Genomic DNA, 21,264 nt, shown 5'->3' with positions numbered 1-21,264 from the left:
ACAATATTTGATCAAACTAAAAATGTTTATAAATTGTAAAATGACGGAATAACACATTTGGATAAAAGTATTTGTTACAGACATCAAGCTAGTTGGTCAAAGTTTTGTCGAAAAATGAGTTACTCAAAGTTTGAATAAAATGAAGTAAAAGCTCGATTACTACCTAGATATATAAACATGAGGTTGATTTACGCAAATATCACATTGAAGGTCACTATTTATATTTTATCTTTAATTTAAAATGATTTTTAGCATTAGGTTTTAGTGGCGATTTTTAATTGCCACTAAAAATCAATGGCTATCAAAGCCTTTAATTGCCACTAAAAATCAGTGAAGACCGGTGATATTTTGAAATTTTGTGGCGACTTTTATCGCCTCTAAAGGTCCAGTTAAATCAGAAAAGCAATTGAACATTGTGAAAAACCATGGAACAGAATGAAGGCAAATTTGAAGCATAATTATTTTAGTAGTCCTTGGGTGGGAGCTTCAACTGTGGCGGCCATTATGCTCCTCCTACTCACAACTATACAAACTATTCTAGCTTTCACAGGTTCCATTAAGTAAGTAGTAATTATCTGTAACAACCCCAAAAATTTTCACTAAGATTTGGACCCTTCTTCGCATACGTGTAGGATCGAACTCGACTATTGTGAAGTGTATGCATGAGTTAGGATGAGTTCCCAAGTAATTGAAGAGTGTTAGAGGTGATGTGGGGTCACAAAGGATCCCTAGAACCAAGCTAAGTCCAAAGAATTCGTCTTGGCTAAGTTTTAGAATGAGTTCGTATAAGGGGTCGACTTCTAACAACCATATCTTTTGGAATATGACGATCTGGGTAGTCCATGACCTATTAAATTAAAGGTCTTCGATTCTTCTTTCCAACGCCGCTAAGATTGTAATTTTTGGAGTTCGGAGTCAAAAGTTATGACTATCCTAAGACGAACTAGTACTGTAGGAATTTCAGGCCTGGGTTGTAACTACAGGAAACCTGGGTTTGGCGCCGCAGTGGCGCGACGCGCCACTATAGCGCCAGGAACTAGCCTCAGTAGTTTGGTCCCTGGCGCGGCGCGCCACTATCAGATGTGCAGGTTTTAAGCCTATATTCAAGTTGGCGCTGCAGTGGCACGGCGCGCCACTATAGCGCTAGGAGTGTTTTAGCCCGTTTTTCCAGATTTTTGGAGAAAGGGCAAATTAGGCATTTCCCAAATTATATATACATTAGCCTTGGGACATTTTGGAATATTATTTTCAGTCCCTTCCTCTCTCTAAAAGCCCTAGAAATCCCCTCTCTTCTCCTTCAAATCCATTTCCAACAAGGATTGCCTTCAAGAACTTCAAGAATTCAAGCCTTCCATTGAAGACCTAACATCAAAGTTTCTTCAAAGTCTTTACAAGGTATGTAAGGCTACTCAAAGCATGGGTTGAGTCCACCCATGTGCCCTACACCTTCTTTGAGGTTAAATGTTCATAAGAATGGAGTTTCTTGATAGGCTTATGTCCAAATGAGTCTTTTCATCTATTAATTTGATTCTTGTTATGTTGATGTTGTTGATTCGAGAAATTTCAAAAATCTTCATGTTAGTATGAGTCGATGGATATGAGTTGTTAAACATACTATATTGATTTTCGTAACTATGTTGATTATGTTAAATATGTTAATTTTCTTAAATATGTTGCTCATCTTGAATTGTTGATTTAGAATCTTGGAGTTGTGATGAGTCCCAAAGGATGTGTTAAATGAATAGAGGAACGATTGGATAGGTTTGTATATTATTACAAATGCATATTTAATTACTCATGAAAGATATGATTGGGATTGATCAGATAGTATGATTAAGAGACGTTTGATTGTGATAAAATTGATGATTTGACAAGGTTCCAAATGAGACTTGTCGATATGATTTGATTGAGTTGATTGGATGGAGTTTTATGAGCATTGAATCTTGGGAGGAGTATCGAGCACCGAATTGGGTGAGACTAAGTAATAACTCGAATCCAATAACTACGTCGCCAAACGTAGGAGGGGATAAAACCGTTAAAGTCGGATGTTTCCCCAAAAATTATTATCGTGACATTATAGGACTTGGTTGGATTGGATCCATGATTGGTTGATTCGTTCATACCCTGGCAAAGTATGAACGGACGCGGAAACAACGTTGGTTTGTTGTACTGTCACTAGCTCATAAGTGATAGTTGTCGGATAAGAGAAACTCCCATATAGGTCTTGATAGTACTCCGAGTCGGATTGGGTTGAATTGTATGTGATTGGTCCCGTCTAAATCATATCTCTGTTTAGACTTATGACACTTGATTGAGTTGTTCTTCTTTCTGAGTTGAGATTCCGAGTTGGTTTGTTTCTCTCTGATGTTGTTTCATTCGGCCATTTTACATACTCGTATATTGTATATATTGATGCCATTTGTCTGCATCATTTCATGATGTAGAGACAGGTACTCGAGATCATCAATCGGTGCACCATTGAAGATCCACTTACTTCTAGCTAGTTGGTGAGTCCTTCCTGTTTCTAGAGGATACCGAGACTTATCTTGTAGCTTTGATTTGTTTCCCTTATTTTGACTTTTGGTAGCCATGGACTTGTCATTGGCACCTCCTAGATTGTTGATAGAGGCTTCATAGACTAGAGTGTGGAAATGTTGATTTGTTCGTTTTGACTAGTTTTATTTTAGATGATTATTGATTTGATAGTTGTTTGGCCTTTGGCCCTGGATTATGGATAGTAGTCCTATAATAGAGTCTTACGCCTATAGAATGTGAATGAATGTAAGTGTGACTGGACTAGGTGGTTCGCTTGAAGTCCAAAAATGGCTTTCGAGTACCGGCCATATCTAGGGTACCGTCCCGGGGCGTGACAAACATGGTATCAGAGCACAGAGTTCAAGACTCCTAGGGAGTCTATGAAGCTTTGTCTAGTAAAGTCTTGCTTATGGGTGTGTTGTGCACCACACTTATAATCAGGAGGCTATAAGACATTAAGAATTATTTCACTTCTTTCATACTCTGAATTCGTGCGATAGAGTTAAACTCTATAAAACTTCCTTTCTAATTCGTGCGTTTATACGTTGCAGACAATGCCTCCTAAACGTACTGCCAGCTAGAGAAAAACTGATAACGCAGAGATGCTACAGTCAGAGGTACACCCATCGAGGACTAGGGGCCGACCTGCAAGCTATGCTGAGGCACCTCAAGTGCCTACTATTCCGCTTGCACCAACCTCAGAGGAAGATTTTCGAGGAGCAATTGCCATATTCACTCAATTAATGGCTGCCCGCAATGGTAACCAGAGTTCGCTAACTCTTAGCTCTAGTTCCCAAGAGTCGTCTGCTGCCACAAGAATTAGAAACTTTCTGAGAATGAATCCGCTGGCATTCACGGGTTCTAAGGTTGATAAAGACCCCCAGAATTTTATTGATGAGATGTGGAAGATCCTGAAAGCTATGCATGCTATGGAGATCGAGGGGTTTGAGTTGGTGTCTTATCAGCTCAAGGATGTGGCAAACATCTGGTATAACCAGTGGGAACAAAGTAGCGGTGAAGATGCTGAGCCTGCTATTTGGGATGAATTTGAGGGAGCCTTTCTTGACCACTTCTTTCCCAGAGAATTGAGGGAAGCGAAGGTGGAAGAGTTTGTGAATTTGAAACAAAAAGGTATGACCGTTAAGGAGTATAGTCTGAAGTTCATCCAACTGTCCAGATATGCTCCAGAAATGATCCCAGATATGAGGTCAAAGATGAGAAAGTTCGTCTCCGAATTGGGAAGACATGTGAAGAAGGAGTGCAAAGTAGTATTGTTGATCTCTGACATGGATAGTTCCAGATTGATGGTGTATGCTCAACAGGTGGAGGATGAGAAGAGGAAGCACAAGGAGGAGCATCTGAGCAAGAAAGAAAAATCAGTCGGACATGAGAATGAACAAAGGCAGAACAAGGGCAATAGGTCCTTCTTCCAGAAGAGGCCTTCCAACTATGCCTCATCCACCGCAAGTGCACCTACGCTACATAACAGGTAAGATCAGCAGGGACAAAGTCACCAGAATGTCAGATCTCAGGGTTCTCAATCTCAGGCTAGCGTGGGTCAAGGTTCGAAAGGGAAGCCATCATGCGACAAGTGCGGTAAGCTCCACCTGGGAGAGTGCAGAGCGGGAAGGGTTGGTTGTTATAAATGCGGCCAAATGGACCATTTTCAGAAAGAGTGTCCAACATGGGGGAACAGAGCCCAGTATTCTACCACCGCACCACCAGCTAGAGATAATCAGAGGGGCACTACTCTAGGTATGAGCAGAGGTACAAACCGTCTATATGCCATCGGTAGTCGCCAAGATCAGGAGAACTGCCCAAATGTTGTAACGGATATGATATGAGTCTCTTCTCTTGACTGTTATATTTTGATGGATCCGGGTGTCATACTATCTTTTGTGATTCCTTACATGGCTAGTAAATTCAATAAAATTCCTGAATGTCTTCTTGAGCCTTTCAGTGTAGCTACTCCCGTCGGTGATTCTGTCTTAGCTGAGAGAGTCTATAGAGATTGTATTGTGTCAATCCACCACAGGTATACCTTGCTGACTTAGTTGAGTTGAACATGGTCGATTTTGATATGATCCTTGGCATGGACTGACTTTATATCTGTTATGCCTCTATTGATTGTAGGACTTAGATTGTCAAGTTAAAATTCCCGAATAAGGCTATCCTCTATTGATTGTAGGACTAGCTTTATATCTGTTCTCCAAATGTGAATTTTGGCTTGCATCAGTGGCTTTTCTAGGCCATATTATATCTGGAAATGGTATTCAGGTTGATGCTCAGAAGATTGAGGCAGTGAAAAATTGGCCCATACCCACATCCCCGACAGAGATAAAAAGCTTCTTGGGTTTGGCTAGCTATTATCGAAGGTTTGTAGAGGGATTCTCATCCATATCATCACCATTGACCAAGCTGACCCAAAAGAAGGCTAAGTTCCAATGGTCCGATGCTTGCGAGGAGAGTTTCCAGAAATTGAAGACCAAACTGACCACTGCTCTTATTCTAACTTTGCCCAAGGGAATAGAGGATTTTGTAATCTATTGTGATGCATCTAGAGTTGGTTTAGGTTGTGTGTTGATGCAGAGGGGAAAAGTGATACCCTATGTTTCAAGACAACTTAAGATTCATGAGAGAAATTACCCAACTCATGACCTTGAGCTGGTAGCTGTGGTATTTACTCTTAAAATTTGGCGCCACTATTTGTATGGAGTGCATGTTGACGTGTTCACCGATCATAAGAGTTTACAATACGTCTTCAGCCAGAAGGAACTTAATCTGAGGCAAAAGAGATGGCTCGAGCTACTCAAGGACTATGATATGAGCATCCTCTACCATCCAGGTAAAGCTAATATTGTTGCTGATGCTCTTAGCAGGTTGTCTATGGGTAGCACTGCCCATATAGAGGAGGGGAGGAAAGAATTGGCTAAAGAGGTGCATAGACTAGCTCAATTGGGAGTTCGGCTTGAAGAGAATAATAAAGGCGGAGTTAATGTTCAAGATGGGTCTACATCCTCACTCGTGGCAGAGGTAAAAGAAAAGCAAGACCAAGATCCCGTCCTTCTCTAATTGAAAGAAGTTATTCACAAATAAAAGGTGATGGTTTTACCCAAGGGGGAGATGGTGTGTTGAGATACCAAAATAGATTGTGTGTCCCAGATGTTGAGGATGTGCGAGAAAAGATTATGGATGAAGCACATAGTTCTAGATACTCTATTCATCCTGGCTCTACAAAGATGTATCATGACTTGAGAGAAGTTTATTGGTGGAGTGGAATGAAGAGAGATATTGCGGAATTTGTTTCCAAGTGCCCGAATTGCCAACAGGTTAAAGTTAAGCATCAAAGTCCATGTAGGTTAGCTCAAAACATAGAAATTCCGGAATGGAAGTGAGAGATGATCAATATGGACTTTATTATAGGTTTGCCGAGGTCCCAAAAACAACATGATTCGATTTGGGTGATTGTGGATAGGATGAAAAAATCGGCTCACTTCTTGGAAGTTAAGACTACTAACACTGTAGAGGATTATGCAAAATTATACATCCAGAAGATCGTCAGATTGCATGGGGTCCCCTTGTCTATCATCTCAGACAGAGGAGCTCAATTCACTTCCCAATTTTGGAGATCATTTCAGAAGGGACTGGGTTCAAAGGTGAATCTTAGTATGGCCTTTCATCCCCAGACAGATGGCCAAGCGGAGCGCACCATCCAGACATTGGAGGATATATTGAGGGCATGCGTACTTGACTTCAAAGGAAATTGGGATGATCACTTACCTCTCATAGAGTTTGCATATAATAATAGCTATCATGCAAGCATTGCTCCCTATGAAGCCTTGTATGGAAGGAGGTGTAGATCACCAATTGGGTGGTTTGAAGTCGGTGAAGTAGAGTTGATTTGGCCTATTTTTGTTCACCAAGCTATGGAAAAGGTGAGAGTTATTCAAGATAGGCTAAGGACAACCCAAAGCCGTCAAAAATCTTACACCGATGTGAGGAGGAGAGACTTAGAGTTTGAGGTGGATATTTGGATGTACTTGAAAGTGTCACCCATGAAGGGTGTCATGAGGTTTGGAAGGAAGGGAAAGCTTAGTCCACGATACATTGGTCCTTACCAAGTTGTGAGGAGGATTACCAAGGAAAAGTCAAACGATTACAATAAAATGGAAGAGGTCATGCAAAATGCAACAGAGCTTTCCGAAGCTGGAGTTAGCTTTGAAAAGGTTGACACAAGTTTATTTGATATAAAGTTGGTGAATGGATTGATGGAAATCCCTTGTTTTACAGTGGAAGATGGTACAGAAAGCCTCCTGCAAAATCTCATTGCTTATGAGCAACAATCATCTGATGTAGACCCTACATATTTCAGTGATTATGCAAGTTTCATGGATCAACTTATAGACTCAGACAAAGATGTGAATTTGCTTTGCCAAAACGGAATCATAATGAACTGGTTAGGAGAGGATAAAGAAGTGGTTAGCCTCTTCAACAAAATCGGAAATGGGGTCACTATGTATCCGGATGACTTCTATTACAAAGAAGAAATCAGAAAAACAATTGAACACTGTGAAAAACCATGGAACAGAATGAAGGCAAATTTGAAGCACAATTATTTTAGTAGTCCTTGGGTAGGAGCTTCAACTGTGGCGGCCATTATACTCCTCATACTCACAGCTACACAAACTATTCTAGCTTTCAGAGGTCCCGTTATGTAAGTAGTAATTATTTCAATTCTAGTGTTTATGATCTTACGAGTTTTTCATGTCCCCCTTTTGTATTGGGTTTTATAGTTGAACGCTAATTTAATTAGTTTATTTCAAGTATCTATACATGTCACCTCCCACAAAGCCAGCACATTAAAATCTCAAAAAAAATAATCCCCTGCCCCTTTTATTTGCATTCACAACATCAGCCAAAAACACCTCATATAAACAATAATACTATCCTCAACACATCTATTTTAGTGAAACAGGGCATATTGTCAATTTTTGGATCAGATTCTCAGAGAGGAAAATCATCTGCACAAAATAGTTTCTTCTCTCCATTCATCTAAAGATCTTGTTCTTTTTTGTTGACATAAAACTCAATTTAGGAATTTGCGATTTGTAGTGAAACATGTCTGATTTGTGTTTTAAGTAGATATGACTTTATTCTAATTTTCTTGAATTTGTATAAGCTTCATTTGCAAGTTTTTTCTAAGCTCTATTTTATCTGTAGCTTTTTAAAGTAGATCGAAATTACCATGAAATTCACAAAGTTTAATTACATGTTTTTTTATTCCGATAAGGATTAACCAATATCCAACAAAAAAGCACAAAAACATGAATGGTCCGATCTCCAAAAGAAAGCACAATCACTTTAAACGACATTTTAATTAATATTTCCCCCTTCATCTGTTTTTTCTTTAAGCTTTCAAACTTTTCAAGTTTGTTACATAGAAAATCTTAATTTTTTTAGCACCGTAAATTCTCTATGTAATTAAACCAAATATGTATATTAAAACTACTACTAAAGGATGATATAACATACAGTGAATGACTCAATCGGTTCAACCAATCTCAATACCTTCAACACAGAATATAGTTCCCTCTCTCTCTATTTATCTATCAATCACACACGAAAAATGAGAAATCACTTAATTCTTCTTGTGCAACCACTAAATATTATGAATACATCATGGATCATGTTGAGGCTATATGTACTGCTCCCCCTAGTGCTTACGGAGGGTCCCATTGTCACGCCCCGGGAGGGTACCCTAGACGTTGCCGGCACTCGAAAGCCATTTCTGGCCTTCAAGCGAACCACCTGGTCCAGTCACACTTTCATTCATTCACATTCTACCAGCGGAAGACTCAATCATAAGGATACTATTCATAATCTAGGCCAAAGGCCAAACAAATATCCAATCAATAACTAGCTAGAATAAAACTAGTCAAAACGAACAATCTAACATTTCCACACTCTAGTCTATGAAGCCTCTATCAGCAATTCAGCATGCCAGTGCAGCGCCAAGTCAAATATAGGCTTAAAAACCCTGCAACCTAATAGTGGCATGTCGCGCCAAGGGCTAAACTACTGAGGCTTATTTCTGGTGCTATAGTAACGCGTCGCACCCTTGCAGCGCCAAGCCTAAATTTTTTGGGTTCTGGAAAATGGGCTTAAAAACCTTGCACACCTACTAGTGGCGCGTCAAGCCAAGGACCAAACTACTGAGGCTTGTTTCTAGTGCTATAGTGGCGCGTCGCGCCACTGCGGCGCCAAGCCTGGGTTTTTCTTAGTTATAGTTCAGGCCTAAAATTCCTACAGCACTAGTCCGTCGTAAGATGGTCATAACTTTTGACTCCGAACTCCAAAAAATTCAATCTTGGTGGCGTTGGAAAGAAGACTCAAAGGCCTTTAATTTAATAGGTCATGGGCCACCCAGTTCATTATATTCAAAAACATAAGGTCGTTGGAAGTCGACCCTTATACAAACACATTCGAAAACTTAGCCAAGACGAGTATTTTGGACTTGGCTTGGTTTTAGGGATACCTTATGACCCTAAATCACATTCAACACTCTCCAATTTCTTAGGAATTAATCCTAACTCATGTAAGAACTTTACAATCGTCTAGTACAATCCTATACGTACATGAAGAATGGTTTGAATCTTAGTGAAAATTTTTGGGGGTGTTACATTATGTCCCCTTTGGGATCATTCGTTCTTGTATGATGAGTAAACCAAGGATGGACTCGAGGTACAAATCACAATCAGAATTCAGTCATTCAACCAATCAAATTCTCAAATAATTTACTATCTGAACTCAAAATGCACATACGAATTCAAATCAAGAAAATGAACATTACCTTCAACATTCTCTTCGATGGGCACGAATAAATGTGGATATTTAGCTTTCATGTCTTCCTCCGCTTCCCATGTGTCTTCCTCAACCAATTGATTTCTCCATAAGACTTTGACTGAGGCAATCTCCTTGTTCCTCAATTTCCGAATTTGGAGATCAAGAATTTAGACTAGAACCTCTTCATAGGACAAGCTATCCTTAACTCCAGTACTATCAATGGGTATTACCAATGAAGGATTGCCCAAGCACTTTTTCAATATCAAAACATGAAATATCGGGTGAATAGAGGCTAGCTCTGAGGGTAACTCCAACTCACAATCCTCCTCACAATCTGGTAAGGACCAACGTATCAAGGACTAAGCTTTCCCTTCCTTCCAAACTTCATGACGCCCTTCAAGGGTGACACTTTTAAGTATACCCAATCATCCATCTCAAACTCTAAGTCTCTCCTCCTTACATCGGTGTAAGATTTTTGACGGCTTTGGGCTATCTTTAGCCTATCTTGAATAACTCTCACCTTCTCCATAGCTTGGTGAACAAAATTAGGCCCAATTAACTCAACTTCACCAACCTCAAACTACCCAATCGGTGATCTACACCTCCTATCATACAATGCTTCATAGGGAACCATTTGAATGCTTGCATGATAACTATTATTATATACAAACTCTATAAGAGGTAAATGATCATCCCAATTTCCCTTGAAGTCAAGTACACATGCTCTCAACATATCCTCCAATGTCTGGATGATGCGCTCCGCTTGGCCATCTGTCTGGGGATGAAAGGTTGTACTAAGATTCACCCTTGAACCCAATCCTTTTTGAAAGGATCTCCAAAATTGGGAAGTAAATTGAGCTCCTCTATCTGAGATGATAGACAAGGGGGCCCCATGCAATCTAACGATATCCTGAATGTATAATTTTGCATAATCTTCTACGGTGTCAGTAGTCTTAACTGCCAAGAAGTGAGATGATTTCATCATCCTATCGACAATCACCCAAATCGAATTATGTTATTTTTGGGACCTCGGTAAACCTATGATAAAGTCCATATTGATCATCTCCCACTTCCATTCCGGAAGTTTTATGTTTTAAGCTAACCCACATGGCCTTAGATGCTCAACTTTAACCTGTTGGCAATTCGGGCACTTGGAAAATAATTCCGCGATATATTTCTTCATTCCACTCCACCAATAAACTTCCCCCAAGTTATGATACATATTTGTAGAGCCAAAGTGAATAGAGTATCTGGAACTACGTGCTTTGTCCATAATCCTTTCTCGAACATCATCAACATCTGGGATACACAATCTATTTTGGTACCTCAACACACCATCTCCCCTTTTGGTAAAAACCATCACCTTTTGTTTTTGAACAACTTCCTTCAATTGGAGAAGGAAGGGATCTTGGTCTTGCTTCTCTTTTACCTCTGCCACGAGTGAGGATGAAGACCCATCCTGAACATTGACTCCACCTTCATTATTCTCTTCAAGACAAACTCCCAATCGAGCTAGTCTATGCACCTCTTTAGCTAATTCTTTCTTTCCCTTCTCTATATGGGCAGTGCTATCCATAGACAACCTGCTACGAGCATTAGCAACAACATGAGCTTTACCTGGATGGTAGAGAATGCTCATATCATAATTTTTGAGCAACTCGAGCCATCTCCTATGCCTCAGGTTGAGTTCTTTCTGGCTGAAGATGTATTGCAAACTTTTATGATCGGTGAACACATCAACATGCACTCCATATAAGTAGTGGCGCCAAATTTTAAGAGCAAATACCACAGTTCTTAGCTCAAAGTCATGAATTGGGTAATTTCTCTCATGAATCTTAAGCTGTCTTGAAGCATAGGCTATCACTTTTCCCCTCTGCATCAACACACAGCCCAAACTAACTATAGATGCATCACAATAGATCATAAAATCCTCTGTTCTATTGGACAAAGTCAAACCTGGAGCAATGGTTAACTTGATCTTCAATTTCTGGAAGCTCTTCTCACAAGCATCGAACTATTAGAACTTAGCCTTTTTTTGGGTCAGCTTGGTCAATGGTGATGATATGGGTGAGAATCCCTCTACAAACCTTCAATAATAGCCAACCAAACCCAAGAAGCTTCTTATCTCTGTCGGAGATGTGGGTATGGGCCAATTTTTCACTGCCACAATCTTCTCAGCATCAACCTGAATACCATTTACAGATATAATATGGCCTAGAAAAGCCACTGATGCAAGCCAAAATTCACATTTGGATAACTTTGCATACAATGCCTGGTCTTTCAAAGTTTGTAAGATGACTCTAAGATGATAGGCGTGCTCCTCCTCATTCTTGGAGTAAACCAAAATATCATTAATGAATACAATCACAAACATATCAAGATATGGCTTAAATACTCGATTCATGAGATCCATAAAAACTGCAGGGGCATTGGTCAACCCCAACGACATAACTAAGAACTCGAAATGGCCATAACAGGTCCGAAAAGCTGTCCTTGGGATGTCATAGTCCCTCACCTTCAACTGATGGTAACCCGATCTTAGGTCTATCGTTGAGAAATAAGTGGCACCCTGAAGTTGATCAAATAAATCATCTATTCTGGGGAGAGGGTATTTGTTCTTTATGGTGACCTTTTTTAGTTTACTGTAATCAATACACATTCTAAGGGACCCATCTTTCTTTCGCACGAATAGGAAGGGAGCACCCCATGATGAGACACTCGGCCTAATGAATCCCTTATCTAACAAGTCCTTCAACTGTTCTTACAACTCTTTCAACTCAGCAGAAGCCATTCTATATGGAGGGATGGAGATAGGCTAGGTATCATGAAGGACGTCAATCCCAAAGTCGATCTCCTTATTAGGAGGGACTCCACGCAGATCTTCAGGAAAGACTTCAGGGAAATCATTGACAATCGGAACCGATTCAAGGGATGGAGACTCAACACTCTCATTTTTCACTTGGACGATGTGATAAATACACCCTTTTGAGATTAGTTTTCTGGCTCTAAGGTAGGAAATAAACTTACCCTTAGGCACGACATGACTACCCTTCCACTCTATGACCGCCTCATTCGTGAATTTGAACTTGACAATTTGAGTCCTACAATCAATAGAGGTATAACAGATATAAAGTCAGTCCATGCCAAGGATCACATCAAAATCAACCATGTCCAACTCAACTAAGTCAGCCAAGATATCCCTGTGGTGGATTGAAATAGTGCAATCTCTATAGACTTTCTCAGCTAAGATAGAATCACCGACAGGAATAGCTACACTGAAAGGCTCAAGAAGGCATTCAAAAACTTTATTGAATTTACTAGCCACGTAAGGAGTCACAAAAGATAGTGTGGCACCCGGATCCATCAAAACATAACAGTCAAGAGAAAAGACTCGAATCATACCCATCACGACGTTTGAGGAGTTCTCCTGACCTTGGCGACTACTCATGGCATATAGACGTTTTGTACCTCTGCTCGTACCTGAAGTAGTACGGTGGTAGAATGCTGGGCCTTTTTTCCCCATATCTGACACTCCCTCTGAAAATGGCCCACTAGGCCATATTTATAACAACCTTTATTTCCCTCTCTGTACTCTCCCAAGTGGAGCTTACCGTACTTGTCGTATGGTGGTTTTTCCTTCAAACCTTGACCCACGCTAGCCTGGGATTGAGAACCCTAGGATTTGAAACTCTGGTGACTCTATCCCTGCCGATCATACTTGTTATGCGGCATAGGTGCACTTGCAGTGGACGGGGCATAGTTAGAAGACCTCTTTTGGAAAAAGGACATGTTGCCCTTGTTCTACCTCTGTTCATTCTCATGTCCAGCTGATTTTGCCTTCTTGCTCAGATGCTCCTCCCTGTCTTTCCTCTTCTCATCCTCCACTTGTTGAGCATACGCCATTAATCTTGAAATATTCATGTCGAAGATCAACAATGCCGCTTTGTACTCCTTCTTTACATGTCTTCCCAATCTGGAGACAAATTTTCTTATCTTCGACCTCATATCTGGAATCATCTCTAGAGCATATCTGGACAGCTAGATGAACTTTAGACTGTACTCTTTAACAGTCATACCCTCTTGTTTCAAATTCACAAACTCTTCCACTTTAGCTTCCCTCAATTCTCTGTGAAAGAAGTGATCAAGAAAGGCTTCCTCAAATTCATTCCAAATAGCAGGCTCAGCATCTTCACCTCTAATTTGTTCCCACTGGTTATATCATATGTTTGCTACATTTTTGAGCTGATAAGACACCAACTCAACCCCCTCGATTTTCATAGTATGTGCTTTTAAGATCTTCCACATCTCATCAATAAAATTCTAGGAGTCTTCATCAACATTGGAACCCGTGAATATCGACGGATTTATTCTCAGAAAATCTCTAATTCTTGTGGCAGCAGACAGCTCTTGATAACTAGAGCTAAGAGTTGACGAACTATGGTTGCCATTGTGGGCAGCACTAATTGAGTGAGCATAGCAATCGCTCCATAAATATCTGCCTCCGAAGTTGGTACAAGTGGAGTAGTAGGCACTTGAGGTGCCTTTGCATACCTTACAGGTCGGCACCTAGCCCTAGATGGGAGCACTTCTGACTGTGGCATCTCTGTGTTATCAGCATTTCTCCGGATGGCAGTACGTTTAGGAGGCATTGTCTACAATATATAAATGCATGAATTAGAAAGGAAGTCTTATAGAGTTTAACTCTATCGCACGAGTTCAGAGTATGAAAGAAGTGAAACAATTCCTAATGTCTTATAGCCTCCTGATTATAAGTGTGGTGCACAACACACCCATAATCAAGACTCTACTAGACACGGCTTCATATACTCCCTAAGACTCTTGAACTCTGTGCTCTGATACCATGTTTTTCATGCCCCGAGAGGGTACTCTAGACGTGGCCGGCACTCGAAAGCCATTTCTGGCCTTCAAGCAAACTACCTAGTCTAGTCACACTTTCATTCATTCACATTCTACAAGCGGAAGACTCAACCATAAGGTTACTATTCATAATCTAGGGCCAAAGGCCAAACAAATATCCAATCAATAACTAGCTAGAATAAAACTAGTCAAAATGAACAATCTAACATCTCCACACTCTAGTCTATGAAGCCTCTATCAATAATCCAGGAGGTGCCAATGACAAGTCCATGGCTACCAAAAATAAAATAAGGGAAACAAATCAAAGCTATAAAGATAATCTCGGTATCCTTCGAAAACTGGGAGGACTCACCAACTAGCTGGAAGTGAATACATCTTCAATGGTGCATCGGTTGATAATCTCCAGTACCTGCCTCTGCATCATGAAATGATGTAGGACAAATGGCGTCAGTATATGGAATATACGAGTATGTAAAATGGCATAATGAAACAAACATCAAGGAAAAATCAAATCAACTCGGAATCTCAACTCAAGAGAAAGAACAACTCGATGAAGTGTCCTAAGTCTAAATAAGAATATGGTTTAGACGGGACCAATCACATATAATTTAACCCAATCCGACTCAGAGTACTATCAAGACCTATATGGGAGTTTCTCTTATCCGAAAACCATTACTTATGAGCCAGTGATTGTACAATAAGTCGACGTTATTGCCACCTCCATTCATACCTTGCTAGGGTATGAATGAATCAACCAATCATATATCCATATCCAACCAAGTCCTATCATGTTAGGACAATAATTTGGGAAGCATCCAACTTTAACAGTTTAATCCCCTCCTACGTTTGGCGACATAGTTATTAGATTCGAGTTATTACTTATTCTTACCCAATTTGGTGCTCGATACTTCTCCCAAGACTCAATGCTCATAAAACTCCATCCAATCAACTCAATCTAATCATATTGACATGTCTCATTTGGAACCTTCTCAAATCATCAATTCTATCACAATCAAACCTCTTCCAATCATACTATCCGATCAATCCCAATCGTATTCTTTCAAGAGTAGTTTAGATATGCATTTATAACAACTTACAATCCTATCCAATCATTCCTCTATTCATTTAGCAAATCTTTCTGGGACTCATCAAGACTCCAAGGTTCTAAATCAACAATTTAAGGTAAACAACATATTTAAGAAAATTAACAAAACTTGTTTAACAACTCATATCAATCAACTCATACCAACTTGTAGCACATCACTTTCTTAACTCAACAACATCAACATAATAAAGATTTAGTTAATAGTTGAAAGAAAGACCCATTTGGACATACATCTATCAATAAACTCCATTCTTATGAACATTCAATCTCAAAGAAGATGTAGGGCACATGGGTGGACTCAACCCATGCTTTGAGTAGCCTTACATACCTTGGTGAAGACTTTGAAGGAACCTTGATGTTAGGTCTTCAATGGGAGGCTTGAATCCTTGGAATTTTTAAAGGCAATTCTTGTTGGGGATGGATTGAGGAAGAGGGGATGAGGATTAGGGCTTTTTGGAGAGGCAATGGAATGAAAAGAAATGGTCTAAAATATGAACAAATCAGTGTATATATAATTAGGGAAATGTCCAATTTTCCCTTTCTAAAAAATCTGGAAAAATGGGTTAAAACCCTCCTGGCGCTATAGTGACGCGTTGTGCCACTACAGCGCCAAGTCAAATATAGGCTTAAAACCCTGCAACCTAATAGTGGCGCATTGTGCCAAGGGCCAAACTACTGAGGCTTATTTCTGGTGCTATAGTAGCGCATCGCGTCCTTGCAGTGCCAAGCCTAAATTTTCTGGGTTCTTAAAAATGAGCTTAAAAACCCTGCACACCTACTAGTGGCGCGTCGCGCCAAGCCCAGGTTTTTCTCAGTTATAGTCGAGGCCTGAAATTCCTACAACACTAGTCCATCGTAAGATGGTCATAACTTTTGACTCCGAACTCCAAAAATTGCAATCTTGGTGGCGTTGGAAAGAAGATTCAAAGAACTTTAATTTAATAGGTCATGGACCACCTAGTTCGTTATATTTAAAAAGATAAGGTCATTGGAAGTCGACCCTTATACAAACTCATTCGAAAACTTAGCCAAGGTGAGTTCTTTGGACTTGGCTTGGTTTTAGGGGTCCCTTATGACCCTAAATCATATCCAACACTCTCCATTTTCTTAGGACTTGATCCTAACTCATGTAGGCACTTTACAATCATCTAGTAAAATCCTATATGTACACGAAGAATGGTCCGAATCTTAGTGAAATATTTTAGGGGTGTTACACCCATAAAGGTTTCAAAAACAATTGACCAAAAATCATATCACCAAAATATTCATGGGCTAACACATATGTAAAATGAGTACAACAACAACAACAACAACCCCGTAAAATTCCACAACATGGGGTCTGGAGAGGATAAAGTGTATGCAGACCTGACTCCTACCAAGGTAGGACGACTATTTCTGAAAGACCCTCGGCTCAATAAAAGTATGACAAGCAGTCAGATAAAGTTAATATGTTCAAAGCGATATGTGAAAGCAATTAACAAAATCGACACAAGTAACAAAGAGTAAAGAAAATACAAAAAGTAATAAATACTTATAGAAATCCGAGCATAAGAAATTATAGTATGCTAATATGCCTACTAATATAGATAAATTACGAGACTATGTACTATCCTTCTACCCTAATGTGGGTCCTCCACACCCTCCTATCTAAGGTCATGTCCTCGGTAAGCTGTAACTGCGTCATGTCCTGTCTATTCACCTCTTCTTAATATTTCTTCGGCCTACCCCTGCCTCTTTTGAAACCATCCATGGCTAACCTCTCGCACCTCCGCACTGGGCCATCTGTGTCTCTCCTCTTCACATGTCCAAACCATCTCAGTCGCATTTCCCACATCTTGTCTTCCACCAAGGCTACTCCCACCTTGTCCTGGATCTCCTCATTTCTCATCCTGTGGTATGTCCACACATCCATCTCAATATTCTCATTTTGCAACTTTTATCTTTTGAACCCGAAAGACTTTAACTGGCCAACACTCCACCCCATATAACATAGTCAGTCTAACCACCACTTTGTAGAACTTGCCCTTAAGTTGTGGTAGCACCTTCTTATCACATAGCACACTAGAAGTGAGCCTCCATTTTATCTACCCTACCCTAATACGATGTGTGACATCATTGTCAATATCCCCGCTGTCTTGCATGATAGACCCAAGATACTTGAAACTATTTTCTTTTGGATGGCCTGGTCACCAAGCCTAACTTTCGCGCTATCCTCCTGAGGTATCTCACCGAACTTGCACTCTAGGTACTCTGTCTTGGTCCTACTCAACTTCAACCCTTTAAACTCTAAGATATGTCTCCAATCCTTCAGCTTAGTGTTAACTCCACTATGAGTCTCATTGATCAAGACTATGTCGTTCACAAAAAGCATACACCATAGCACATCACCTTGAATTTGTAAAATAAGTAAATCGCCTAATTCTACTTATGCGGCCCCTACATGATATGAATATGTCGTGGATCAAAACAAGGCTACACGTACTGATCCCCTGGATAGTTATGGATGATCCCATAAAGGTTTCAAAAAAATATTGACCGAAAGTCATATCATCAAAATATTCATGGTTAACACTCACGAAAAATGAGAAAATTGTCTAATTTTGCTTGTTCGGCCCCTAAATGCTATGAATATGCCATGGATTGTGTCGATTTTACACATACTGCTCCCATAGGTACTTAAGGAGGGTCCTATAAAAGTTTCAAAAAATAATTGATGGAAAGTCAAATCACCAAAATATTCATTAGTTAACACATACGAAAAATGAGAAGATCGCTTAGTTCCGCTTATGTGCCCCTAAATGCTATGAATATGTCATGGATCGTACTGAAGCTACACGTACTGCTCCTCTAGGTGTTTACAGAGAGTCTTATAAAGGTTTCAGAAAAACATTAACCCAAAAATATATCGTCAAAATATTCAGGGGCTAACACAAACGAAAAATAAAAATTTGTCTAATTTTGTATTTGTGGCCCCTAAATGCTATGAATATGCCGTGGATCATGTCAATACAACACGTATGGCTCTCCTGAGTACTTACAGAGTATCTCATAAAGGTTTCAGAAAAAATTGACTGAAAGTCATATTACCTAAATATTCATAGCCTTATCTAACTTCTTTTTATGCTTCTAATGAGCCGAGGGTCTTCCAGAAATAGTCTTCCTACCTTAGTAGGAGTAAGGTCTACGTACACTTTACCCTCTCCATATCCCATGTTGTGCGATTTTATTGGGATGTTGTTGTTGTTGTATTGATGGGTTAACACACACAAAAATCGAGAAAATTTCCTAATTTTACCTGTGTAGCCCCTAAATGCTATGAATACATCATGGATTGTGTCGAGGCAACACGTATTGTTCCTTTGGATACATAGAGAGGATCCCATAAAGGTTTTAGAAAAAAATTAATCAAAAGTCATATCACCAAAATATTCATGGGCAAACACAAATGAAAAATGAGAAAATCAACTAATTCCACTTGTGCGTCTCCTAAATGCTATGAATACGTCGTGGATCATGCCGATCCTACAAGTACTTATCTCTCGGATACTTACGGAGGGGTCCATAAATATTTCAAAAAAATTTATCCGAAAGTCATATCACCAAAATATTCATAGGCTAACACACGTAAAATGTAAAAATTATCAAATTCTACTTGTGCGGGCCTCCTAAATGCTATGAATACACCGTGGATCATGCCAAAACTACACGTACTTATCCTTTGGATACTTATAGTGGGTTCCACAAAGGTTTGGAAAAACATTGACCGAAAGTCATATGACCAAAATATTCAAAGGCTAACACACTCGAAAATTGAGAAAAATCACATTATTCTGCTTGTGTTGCCCTAAATGATATGAATACATCATGTATGATGTTGAGACTACTCATACTTGTCACACCCCGAGAGGGTACCCTAGGCATGACCGACACTCAGAAACCATTTCTGGCCTCCGAGAGAACCACTTGGTCTTATCACTCAATTGTTCATCAGCAAAAGACTTAATAAGAATACTTATGTGGGCTCTCCATCATCAACATCAAATGCAAGAAAGAAATTTTTAGAAGAAATAGTTTCAAAGGAGAACTAATCCAATTATATCATCAAACTCTGTCTACGAAGCATCTAATACTATGAATAGTCTTACATACCTGAAATCCGAAGCTTTACTCCGAATTGGAACACTCTTGAACCCCTAGCCTTTTCTCCTCTCGGAGCATTTTGTGTACTACCCAGAGTATAAGAATCACTGAAATAGTATTTCTATACTACTAAAACTAAAACTATATTTGAGAATGAGTAAAGAAGTGTATAGAGAGAAGAGTTGCTTGAGAAAGTTTGATGAATAAAATGAGAAAATAAGGTGGGTATTTATAGGTGTGGAGGAGGGACCTATCAATAAATAAAAATAATTACAAAGGATGATCTTGAAAATTCAATGGAGAATTTTGATGTCATGGATGATGTCAAATGGTTCTAGATCTTTCCATGGTAGGTGAGATGAGATCTCTTTTAACGGAATACCTTTTTTCAGAGTTGTGTTTGAACAAGATAAGTTCCTCATTAGGATTTGGTGTCTTCATAAGAATTGTAGATCTAAAATTCTAGTTTCATGTGGTTTAAGAATCAACCAATTTGGAGCATTCTACCGTGAGATATGAATTTTCTTTTACAAATACTCCATTTCATCACAACACTATGTCTTGCAAAAATTAATTTATTTGACCTACTTATTCTTGGAATCTTAAGATATGGTCTATGAAAGTTGTATTTAATGACGTTGGGGTTATTCAGAAATTTGAATCACCTAATTTGAACTATTGTATGAAAGGTTATGCCCAAAATATAGAGGCTATATCATTTTCATCCAGAATTGAAATACCACATACAACATTTTAGGGGGTGTTACCGGAGGGAATACTCTCGTTGAAGTCCTACATACCATAGAGTAAAGCTTAAAGAAAATGAACATAATTTGTATAATTAAAATACTTTAGGCATGAGAAAACATAATTATGATCAAAATACTTTAGGCATGAGAGATCATAATTATGATCAAAATACTTTAGGCATGAGAGATCATAATATAATCAAAATACTTTAGGCATGAGAGAACATAATTATGATCAAAATATTTTAGGCATGAGAGATCATAATATAATCAAAATACTTTATGCATGAGAGATCATAATTATGATCAAAATACTTTAGGCATGAGAGATCATAATATAATCAAAATACTTTAAAACCTTTTCATGTCTTCATATAAGGACCTTTGATAAATCAACAATTCAATGCATTTAAGAGCCAACATAAGCTAACATAAGATAGGTGATTAAACTTTAAATATTTAATAATCTATGCATTTGGAATCATGATATGAAAACCCATAAAGTTTCATGTTTGAATAAAATAGAAAACTTTAATAATTCATTTGTACTTCATGAATGAAAGGATCCATGAATCAATAACATTTTAGGGGGTGTTACAATAATGATCCCCTGGGTACTTAACTAAGGTACCATAAAGGTTTCGAAAAAATATTTGACTAAAAGTCATATCACTAAAATACTAATGGGCTAACATATACGAAAAATGAGAAAATTGTCTAATTCCGCTTGTGTGGGCCCTAAATACTATGATTATGTTGTGTATCATGTAAAGGGTACACATACTTCTCTTCCGTGTACTTATGGAGAATCCCACAAAGTTTTCAGAAAAAATTGACCAAAGGTCATATCACCAAAATATTCATGGATAACACATATAAAAAATGAGAAAATCGCTAAATTTTGCTTGTTCGACCCCTAAATGCTATGGATATGTTGGTGATCATGACGAGGATACATGTACTTCTCCCTATGGTACTTACTAAGCATCCCACAAAGGTTTCAGAAAGAAATAA

The 21,264-nt window shown here is 39.0% G+C and overlaps 1 protein-coding gene across 1 annotated transcript; it reads left to right on the top strand.

Moving 5' to 3' along the window:
• Nucleotides 1–6,701: 6,701 nt before the first annotated feature.
• Nucleotides 6,702–7,253, top strand: LOC129869910 (uncharacterized). Its single transcript, XM_055944480.1, has one exon. The coding sequence runs from the start codon at nt 6,702–6,704 to the stop codon at nt 7,251–7,253; it is 552 nt and encodes a 183-aa protein (XP_055800455.1).
• The last annotated feature ends 14,011 nt before the right edge of the window (nt 7,254–21,264 follow it).

This window comes from Solanum dulcamara, chromosome 10, assembly GCF_947179165.1.
Source record: "Solanum dulcamara chromosome 10, daSolDulc1.2, whole genome shotgun sequence".
Classification (NCBI taxonomy): domain Eukaryota; kingdom Viridiplantae; phylum Streptophyta; class Magnoliopsida; order Solanales; family Solanaceae; genus Solanum; species Solanum dulcamara.
This window is presented reverse-complemented; position numbering and strand designations above follow the sequence as displayed.